This window comes from Alligator sinensis, unplaced genomic scaffold (assembly GCF_000455745.1).
Source record: "Alligator sinensis unplaced genomic scaffold, ASM45574v1 scaffold254_2, whole genome shotgun sequence".
Taxonomy (NCBI): Eukaryota; Metazoa; Chordata; order Crocodylia; family Alligatoridae; genus Alligator; species Alligator sinensis.
In genome coordinates, this window is record NW_005842396.1 from 1343396 (window position 1) to 1353961 (window position 10566).

Consider the following 10566-nt stretch of genomic DNA (forward strand, 5'->3'; position numbering starts at 1 on the left):
CACAACAGACTTACCAGCTGGAGGCAGCTGTGTTGAACATCGTAAAGGAACCAATCCCCCTATTATAACATTGTTCCTATGGGAAAATTGGTTCTGAGTTATGACATTTCAACATAAGACATGGTTTTCAGGAACCAATTGCATCGTAAGTCTGAGGACTGCCTTTACTTGACTTTGGTGCCTATTACTTATTCAATGTGCAAACTATTTTAATAAAGTAAATTACTAACTATAGATTTACAGGCTTAGTAAAAACAAACATACTAATGCAATCTGCTATTCTTTATAATGCAACACTAAGGGCTCTGCTACACGTTCAAATTAAAGCTGGATAGAAACCAGCTATAGAGTTGTTACATGTTTTCAAGCAATAACTTTACAGCTGATTGGCTGTTCTTACGTAGCTTAATGGTCATTTGTATCATGTGATAATTACTTTCTACATGTGGCCAGTCAAAAATTATTGCTCAACTGACCACTTAATTGCATAATATATGTAATGTGTAGCAGGGGCCTAAATAAACCACATAAAATCATCCATTACTCATACAGATGTTTTCTTTGAACTACACCTTATGCAGACATATATGTTAAAAAAAGCTTTTACTTAGTAATATAATCAGCTCCCGAATTCTTTCTTAAAGAGTCTGTCAAACACCAGCTAGGGCAGCTGACCTACTTTTTCACTTTTTAGCTGAAGTTGTCACTAATCTCTTCTAGAGTCTCACTACATTAAATATTTAACAGTGGTTGCATTGTATTACCAATAAATTGTTTTTAGTACTGTATATACCTCCATGCATTGGAAGTCCCAGCTTCAAAGGATAAAATTCAGGTGCAGAAAAAATTATTATTAAAATGCAGAAAAAACTCTTATTTTTCTGCATTTTGATCTCTACAGTGCTACATCTGTGGATACGCAGGTTCAGCCAGACTCTAGCCCAAGAATGTATTAGTTCATCTAAGGAGGGGCACCCTACACAATTTTAAAAATTATGTATGTAACCAGGCACTAGCTCTTAGGTGGGCAATAGATAGTGACAGAGCAGATATCAGCTCTCATCCAGATATTGGACATATGTATCCAGGGTCTAGTTTATGGTCTTTTAAATGAAATACACCATGCCAAATTTAGGCCTGGTGTAAATGGGTTGAGATTGCTCATCAAGTATATCTTGTTTGGGAACCTTATTGTTTATACCAAGTAAAACATAACCTTAAAGCCACTAAGTAACATGACAGGGGCCAAATTCAGAACACAAATAGTTGGCTATCCTTATGAAGTTAATAATCCTAAAACACCATTAAAATATCAGTATTCTGATTGTCTATGATCCTATCTTCAGTTTTCTGCAGTACTCAGTGAGGTATATTTGGGACCCAAGACTCATGTCAGGATCAGGACAGGAGTCATAGGCATTCAAACTTCAGAAAGCTGCTCTGGGATTAGGGGTCAGGATTCCAGGTCTCTGAGACTCTAGAGTGGTGATTCTCAACCAAAGTGCTTGGGCACCTGGTATGTCACCAGACCATTTTGAAAGATGCCGAAAGGTGTGAGCAGATAGGCAGGTAATTGTAGATTCAGGCTTGCCCTTGCTTGGCAGATCCTCCACCCCCACTGTCTAGTACATAAGCACTGTAATATACCAATTAGTTTTTAAAATTGGGTGCCATTCAGTTCACAAGTTATGGGAGCCTCCAGTCCAATGAGGTTTGCTTCAAATCTAAAAAGGTTGAGCACCACTGCTATAGAACATAATGGGCTGTATATTTCATTTGAAGTGAGACAGACTGGGCACATCTACATGTTCATTAATTCACCCTAGCTACTGCGCATTTAGTTTAAAATTTCCTTAATGAAGTACTACCTGAATGCACAGTAACTAGAGTTACTCCACAGTAGTACTTGTGCATGGTTATTTTATTCACTTAATTGAGCATTAGCCTAATAACACTGCATAGTAGGCTATTAGCACAGCTTTTAACTGCCATGCTACTGCACAGTGTTATTAGGCTAATGCACAGTAAGCGTCTCATGTAGACTTGCCCACTGAGAAGTAAAAGGTCTGTACTCTGGCTGTGGCTTTTCCAACACGTGTAACTATCAGCCAGAGACTGGCCCCTAGGCTTACTTGTAATTCAATGTAGAGTGAAAAATAAATAAAGTGTAAATAATGAAAAGTTGGGTCATCCTATGCTGGGGAGGAAATCACATGACAGGAACAGAACTGCCACAAAACTCTTCAAGGAGAAACTCACTGAACATGAAGCACTAGGGATTTTACAAGGAAGTAACCTGTTGATGTGGACACACTTTAACCTCATCCATCCCTGTTCTCACTGAGGTGTGTAGTACAGCTAGAGGTGCTGATGTACCTTGCCAAAGTGATTGTATGTACTCCACACACTAAAATGCAAGGCCTGTGTGTGTGAGGTGCACTTTCCTCCACTGTGTATCTCAGTCATAACCTGTAAATTATACCACTGGCATGGCTTAGAAATCTCATCCCAGTCTCTGACCTAGCTGAGCTGCCCTCAGTGCCAGGCCTTTTTGTGTGGGTGTTTACATGCACACATCAAGTTTGATGTGCCCCAGCCAGCTGTTTTTTCTCTTGGAAATACTGTTCTCCTGAGGGATGGGAGCATAGACAGGTATGCCACCTCTATACTATCTAGAGATTCCCCTCTTGCCATTTTTTCTTTGGGACATGAGAAATAACACTAAAAAAGAAACAAAGAAGAGAAACTTATTTTTAGAAAGTGTAAACTATCATAGCTGTGTGTGTGTGTGTGTGTGTGTGTGTGTGTGTGCGCGCGCGTAATACTCAAACCCATTGGCTAGAAGGGCTGAAAGGCCCATTGAACACATTGGACCAAAGCTAGCACAAATGATTGTAGCTCCATGGAAATCAAGAGCACTACAGTGATCAACACTAACTGAAGACCAGGTCTATAGTCTGAGACACTTGAGACCGTGAGGTATATAGTTTTAAAACTAACCGTTCTCCTGCCCTATTTCATTGTAAGGTTATTAACCTACTTCCCAGATAAGCAAAATTCTCTATATATAAAGGGCTTAGTCCATCTGTCTCTCTGTGTGTGTCTGTCCATAATGCTCTTGGAGCACTCTGATTGGTCGTCTCAGCAGCCAATCACAATTCTTACTGAAACAACCAATTAGAGTGCTCCGCACAGACAGACATACAGACACAGCCAGATGTGGGGAGAGGGAGGTCTCATGGGGCCGGATGCAGGGGGGGAGGAGGAGTGGCACGGGGCCGGATGCTGAGTGGCAGCAATGCAGGGCAGTGGGTGGTAGCAGCCACCCACCATCCTGTGCTGGAAGCGGGGCAGGATACAGGGCTGGATGCACGGGTGGGGTGTTGTGGAGCTGGATGCAGAGCAGAGATGGGTAGTGTGTAGCCAGATGCAGAGTGGCAGCAGTGCAGGGTGGTGGGTGGCATTGGCCACCCACCGCCCCATGCTGGAGAAGTGGCACGTGGGGCAGGGCTGGGGTGTGGGGCTGGACACGGAGTGCGGGGAGTTGTGTGTGGCTGGATGCAGAGCAGCAGCAGCGTGGGCTGGTGGATGGTGGCGGCAGCCACCACATGCAAGCTTCTCCCCCTTCCCCTGCTCCTGGGAGGTGACAGCAGTGGCATGGGGTGGTGGTGCACTGTGCTCCATCCCACTGCCCCTACCCCCACCGTCATCTTGAGGGGAATTCGCTAGTAAATAAATAAAATATATCTGCTCAGGCACCAACACAAATTCCATGATGAATTGGTCATCATCAGTCCAACACCTATAATCTTTCCATGGCCTGTTCATGCTTATGCCTCCAAAAAATAAATGTATAATATATATCCTAACTGCATAATGTAGGAATGCAAACTAAAGGTATCTCCATATGTGCTCTAAAATATACCTCACCTACACTTTTTTCTAATGTTAGTGCCTAAAATAATTTAAATTATGACAACTCAATGTAGTCTTACTTTAGATAGACCATCTCCTACACTAAAGTGCATAGCATGGAAGCATGTTTGTATAATGCTGTTATGCCCCATATTCTTCATAAAAATAAGTTGTGTAACATGTGAGGCTTATGTTGTGCCGAATTTGAATATAAATACTTCATTTAAGTGGGGATTTGATCACAATTGTTCCTGGCATAACGTAAGTTGAATGTATACTGTGTTACAAATTTGCGATATGTTATAAAAAAGAATTCTTTGCCTTGCAGCATTTCTTCTACAGTATATTTAGAAATTGAGAGTTTTATTCTTCAGATAAATTGGGAATAAGTATATTAAAGTTGATGTATGCAAACTCAGAATTATGCACTGGCTCATTTCTTTTTAGCTCATTCTAGTAAACTGTACCAACACTACAACAGCAGCAGAGATTCTAGGTCAGATTGTTTAGCCTGGCAGGAACGTTGTGTTCAACAGGAGGGGAGAAAAAGCATTATCTCATGATGGAAAGTCTACATAATATTATTAAGAATTCTTTATCTATTATAAATGAAATAATTGAATGTAGGTTACTAATGCCATATCCACTAGTCTGATGCTTGATCATTACTCAATTCCTTTGAAGAAAGAAAGCTTTTTACTTCTTTGGTGGCTCTGGGGCTTACAATATAGTATCATTGGCATTGAATGTGGTGCTTATATAATTCAAATAGGTTATTTTGTCAGCGTTAAAGAAGACCATTCACAAGAAAAGTAACAGAAAATGACATACTGTTCCTGAAGACATCAACCCACATTTATACTGTTACCATCTCTTTTTCCAAGCAGCAGTGTTTTTATTTTTGGCTGTGCTGAGGATGCAACTGAAATGTAAAATGAGGGAGTATTAAATCAGTGTTAAATATTTTATAGCTTAACTCACTGCAGCATCATTCTTGGTTGGAAGGGAAAGTGAATTGTTTTACAATCATTTATGTTCAAAGAGCTTCCCTGCATAAAAAGGATAAAAAAAACAAAGGTTTAAATACTGCCCTAAGGAAAGGAGACTGAATATGGTATTGGCTCTGACAGTACTTCATAAATTATCATAATCTTTATGCACAGCTAAAAATGTTCTCTGATGCAGCCTGAAGTGTATGGGGGCCAGGTAGTGTATACATTCATGCATACTTGTGTTTGTAATTCTCCATAATCATTTGATTTATAGTTGTTGAGGAATGGCGCAACCTTGGAGGGGAGGCCTGGCAGCTGATAGAACCTGTCGACGGATTCCATCCTAATCAGGTACAAAAAGAAAGAGGGGTGCCGGGAGAACTGATCACAATTGTCAGCTATGAAAGGATGGACCTACTGGTAACTGATGTTCTTTGAGATGTGTTGTCCACATGCACATTTTCACGGGCAAGCATGCTCAGCTATTGAACCCTTGAGAAGAAATCTCTTATCTTAGGAGTCCCCATGCTGAGTGTCCCATATCCTCCCCTCAGTCCTCTTTCTTGGACTGAGGGGGAAAAGGCAGCACTCATGTCCCTGCTCCTCAGTTTCCTCTGTTGCAGAGTTTGGAGGCAGACTCCAAAGAGGAGAAAGGAGTTTGGAAACTGACTGTGTGTGTGGACAACATATGTCAAAGAAGTCCAGATTCTGGAAAGTAATGTTTTTCTCCTTTCAGGAGTTATCCACAGACATTCATATGTTGGTAAACCCTAATGGAGGGAGGATTTGGAGATTTTTAAGCAAAAATCAAATGGAGTACCGTTTTACCAAATCTGGGCCACTTAGTGCTTCAGTACCATAGCAAAGCGGGGTGGGGAGCAGAGCAACTGCCCTGGGCATCAAAGCAAACGGGAGCCAACAGGTGAGCTGTGAATCAATATTTTGTTATAATGTGGCTGATAAATGCCACATGCATGCGCACAGCCACAGCATGCACGCAGCCAGCCCAGCAGCTTGGAGAACACCATCTGGCTGGTGAGCTTGTTGTGGGGGAGAAGGGGAGGAGGATGGAAGGGGTGTGTGAAGTGCAGATTGAGGCCCCCCCAGTGAGGAAGGAGGGGGGCTGGACTGGGGCAGGTGATGTCCAGCCAGGGTGCGGGATAGAGCCACAAGTGGCTTGTCTGGGGGAGGCCTGGGAAGGCGGGGCAGCTCCCACCGCTTTGTGCACCCCAGGGCAAGCACGGGAGGGCATGTGCCTCCCAGATCTGTGCGTGGGACAAGGGTGGGCTGCCACTGCAGGCTTGTCCCAGACACCAAACTTGCTTGCTATGGCACTGTAGTGCTTTGTGGAGCCCTTACTTCTATGTGTCAGACTGTTCCTGACAGAGAAGGAACCGAGGCTTTTTAGCTGCAAGAACCCAACATCCAAGCAGTCAAATGAAGTAGGTACAAGTCTGAGTGAAGCACTCTGCCATTGTCCTGAGAGAGTAGGTAGGTGAACAAAAGCAGAGGGATGCAATTTGACGCTGATAAGCATAGAACAGTGGTCACCAACCAGTCGATCATGATCAACAAGTCAATTGGGGATACTTTAACGGTTGATTTCAGTCTGGGGGGGGCTTAGTCCCCCAGTCTGAGATCGACTGTCAGAGGGTCCATGATTGGAAGTGGATTGGATGCACATGGAGAGCAGCAGGACTCATGTGTCTGGGCTTAGCCACACCCCTTGCCGCTGGGGCTGGGCCAGGGGAGTGGGACAACTGACCTGCTGGGCAGGGGGTTCAGGGACAGCAGGGCACAGTAGATTCTGGGTCACCCTTTCCTTCAATCAGTGATCTTCACCTTAAAAAGGTTGAAGACCACTGCCATAGAAGGTCCTGGTCCTATCATGATGATCCCTGACCTATCTTGCTGCACTTTCATGATGACCTGCAAAATTAAGGGTTCTTTCAGGGGGGAAGAGGAGGGTGGGAAGACATGCAATAGACCCTTTCATTATGTTATTAGAAAAGTAGTGAAAAGAGCTTGAACTGAGGTTTTTCCTGGAACAGAAGAACTGGGACTTCCTGTCTCGGTCCATCATAAATAAATCTATTTTCTGAAACCCCCAATCAGGAACAATTAAGAAATAGCTGAGTCCTTGATCTCCTACTCATGATAGATCAACATAACCCTACTCAGACATCCATCACTTTGTTGTGGAGACTATGTAGGTGTACTCTGGAAAGGTGGACATGGTGGCAAATACAACAACAACACAACTAGAAGCTTCCTGGGTGACAGAGAGGACTGTGGGAAATTGGAATGGCGAAACCAGATAAGGGTTACTCACTGTGTCAGCACAGGATGCCATATTGCAGTGATGCCAGCAGTCATAGAGATGAGGAAGAATCTGGTGCTTGAAGGACAGTGGTAGAGGTGCCAGAGTTGAAGCATCTGGTGCCAGACAGTCTGGCAGCATCAGTGCTGAGATGAGCCCAACTGCATTTATGCAGTTGCTACACAGGATTCTGCATGGGTTAGTGCTGGGCCTGGTGCCACATGTCAGAATGTGTGGAAGACAAAGATAATGATTTAGAGAAAAACTTCTTCCACTTTTAGGCAGGGGAGGTCTTGGGCAGTGTCATGGAGCTTGGATCAGTGGGCACAAACATGACCAGTAAATTGTTCCATTGGAGTCTGTAGATCAGTGGTCTCCAACCTTTTCAAGGTAAAGATCACTTTTCAAAGGAAAGAGCAACCCAGGATCTACTGCACCCCCCACTCCCCTCGCCCAGCAGGTCAGTCATGGGGAGGGAGGAAGAGGCAGATTAAGTTGTACTGGGGACCCAGGCAAGCACAAAATTGGAGGCCCCCTCCCCCCATGGGAGCTGGATTGCAGGGGGGAAAGGCTGGCGGGGGAGACTGAGTGGACCCCGCCAGGCTGAGGGTCACATGCCTGCCTCTTCTCCCTACTCCCTGCCCCTGCTACAGCCAAATGTACACACACACACGCACGCACGCACGCACGCACGCACACACACAGAGGTGCATGCACTCTACTTTCACTCTGCACAAGGATCCAGGCACGCACACAGACACACATGCTTTCCCCTCACAGGACCTCCCCAACTCTCGATCACACAGAGGCAGCCCTCTGCCCCCCCCCACCCCTCTTCAAGCCTCCTGTGGCTCACTCATGCTCCCCACCTAGCCCCCATTACATTTACCTGCAGGGAACTGCTGCCCAGCTGTCCCATGCAGCCATGCAGATGCAGGGGGCTGGGCTGGGCTGGGCTGGGCTGGGCTGAGCCAGGGTGGGAGCACCGCACCATGTCTCTGCAGGCAGGTGGTGGCACTGGGAGGGGTGGTTGCAGGGGAGCTAAGATGAATTTGGGGGGGCCAAAGCCCCCAAGGCCCTCCCAGTGCTGCCGCCCACAAAGGCACACTGCAACACAGTGCTTCTGGCCCAGCCAGCCTGAGCCCAACTGCTCTCCCCACCAGGTGGGGCATGGCTCTCCCAGCCTGGCTCGGCCCCCTCCCACCCAGATGCAGTGCCACCCACCCCATCCCCCTCCTCCAGGCATAGCACAGCTCTCTCAGCCCAACCCCAGCCCTCCCCCCGCTCCCCCCCAGCCCCAATGGTGGAGGGGCCCTGCTTCCAGCTCCCAAGGAAGCAAATGTGAAAGCTGCAGTTTTAAACTTGGTGCCAGAATGGGCACTGAGTTTAAAACTAAGGCTTTCGCTTCTCTGGTGATGAGGATCCCGGGGCCCTGAATTGGTGGAGCCCCCTGGGCTCATGCCCAGCTTCTCCATTTATTAATCTGCCTATGGGGGTGGGGCAGATCAAGGCCCCCTCAGTGAGGGTGGGAGTGGGGCAGAGGCAGGGGCGAGTGAGGCCCTGGCCGGGCCAGGGGAGGCTTGGAGCCCAGGAGGCTCGTCCAGGCACACGGGGGGCTCCCATTGCTGCACGCACCTTGGCAGTGGCCCGGGGGACACATTCACCCCCAATCTGTGTGCGGGGCAAGGCGGCTGTCACTGCACACTGGGCTTTGTGCCCTGAGCTCCACTGTAGCTGTGCACAGCAGCAGCCCCCTCACTCTACAGACAGACTGGGGGGGGGAGCTTGGGGCTCATGGCACAAAGCCCAGTGCACAGCCACAGCTGCCTTGCCCCATACACAGATCATGGGGGGGCATGTACCCCCTGGGCCTGTGCCAGGATGCATGTAGCAGCAGGAGCCCCCCTGCGTGCCTGGACAAGCTGCCTAGGTTCCAACTCTGCCCTGGCTCAGCCCAGCCGGGGCCCCACTCACCCGGTGGCAGGGGGTACAGAGAGGGTTTGTCCCACTCCCCTGGCCTGGCCCCAGCATCAGAGGGTGTGGCTCAGCCCAACCACGTGAGTTCTGCCGCTCCCCATGTGCGTCCTGCCACTCCCAATCGCAGACCCTCTGACAGACAGTCAATCTCACTTGACTGTCAGAGCCCTCCCAGACTTAGAACAACTGTCAGAGGGTCCACAATCAACCAGTCGATTGCAATCAACTGGTTGGTGACTACTGCTGTAGATACTTTCTTAGGATGCCTCAGAAATGGAATAACTGACACCACCATTCTTATGTGTTGTGGGGTATTCCCAAGTTGTAATGGATGGCTCTGGCATATGAAGAAGTACCTATACAAAAAGATCAAGGATGAGGACTTCCCCTTAGACCTAGTCCTGGGGTTCAGCCCTGCAACATCAGTCTGGAATGGTGCTGATGAACACAGTGCTAGTGTGGATAACTGGCATTGGAAAGAGGTGATGTTGGGGGAGCATATCAGAGAGATCTATTGAGCAGGAATATTTGGCACTTTACCACACATTGTTTCCTTATTCTGGGCATGACGGACTGACAAATGTCCCAGTATAGGCATCCTGTGTGGGAGGCCAAAGCAACAACAAGGCAGAAAACTGGTGATTTAGAATGAATCATAGAATCATAGAACCAGAAGGGATCTGTAAGATCATCAAGTCTAGTCCCCTGCCATAGGCAGGAAGTTATTGGGCTCAGACAAGTTCAACAAGATGCCTGTCCAGCCTCCTCTTGAACACCTCCAAAGATAGTGACTATACTACCTCTGCTGGGAGTGTGTTCCAGATTCTGGCAACCCTTACAGAAAAGAAGTTCTTCCTTATATCTAGCCTGAATTTACCCTCTGTAAGCTTCTGTCCATTGGTCCTTGTCCTCCTTTGAGGTGCCTTCCTAAAGAGTTGCTTGCCTAGATTTTGGTGTTCACCCCTGATATAGAATCATAGAATCATAGAAGTAGGGTCGGAAGGGACCTTGTAGATCTTCAAGTCCGACCCCCTGCCTGGGCAGGAGGAAAACTGGGCTCAAATGACCCCAGCCAGGTAGGCATCGAGCCGCTTCTTAAAGACCCCCAGGGTAGGAGTCAGCACCACTTCCCTTGGAAGTTGGTTCCAGATCCTAGCCGCCCTGACTGTGAAGTAGTTCTTACGGATGTCTAATCTAAACCTACTCTCCAACAACTTGTGGCCTTTATTCCTTATTATCACAGGGGGCGCTAGGGGAAACAAGGTCTCCCCCAAACCCTTCTGGTCCCCCCTAGTGAGTCACAAGGTCCCCCCTTAGCCTTCTCATGTGAAGGCTGAACAGGTTCAGGTCCCATAGCCTCTC

The 10566-nt window shown here is 47.2% G+C and overlaps 1 protein-coding gene across 1 annotated transcript in view; it reads left to right on the forward strand.

Annotated features, from left to right (window-relative positions):
• The window catches only part of AOAH (acyloxyacyl hydrolase), a 165568-nt gene that overhangs the window by 128219 nt on the left and 26783 nt on the right, over positions 1-10566 (forward strand). Inside the window, exon 21 of the mRNA XM_006029757.2 lies at positions 5182-5258. Coding sequence (XP_006029819.2) covers positions 5182-5258 — 77 coding nt within the window. The remainder of the gene's footprint in view (positions 1-5181; positions 5259-10566) is intronic.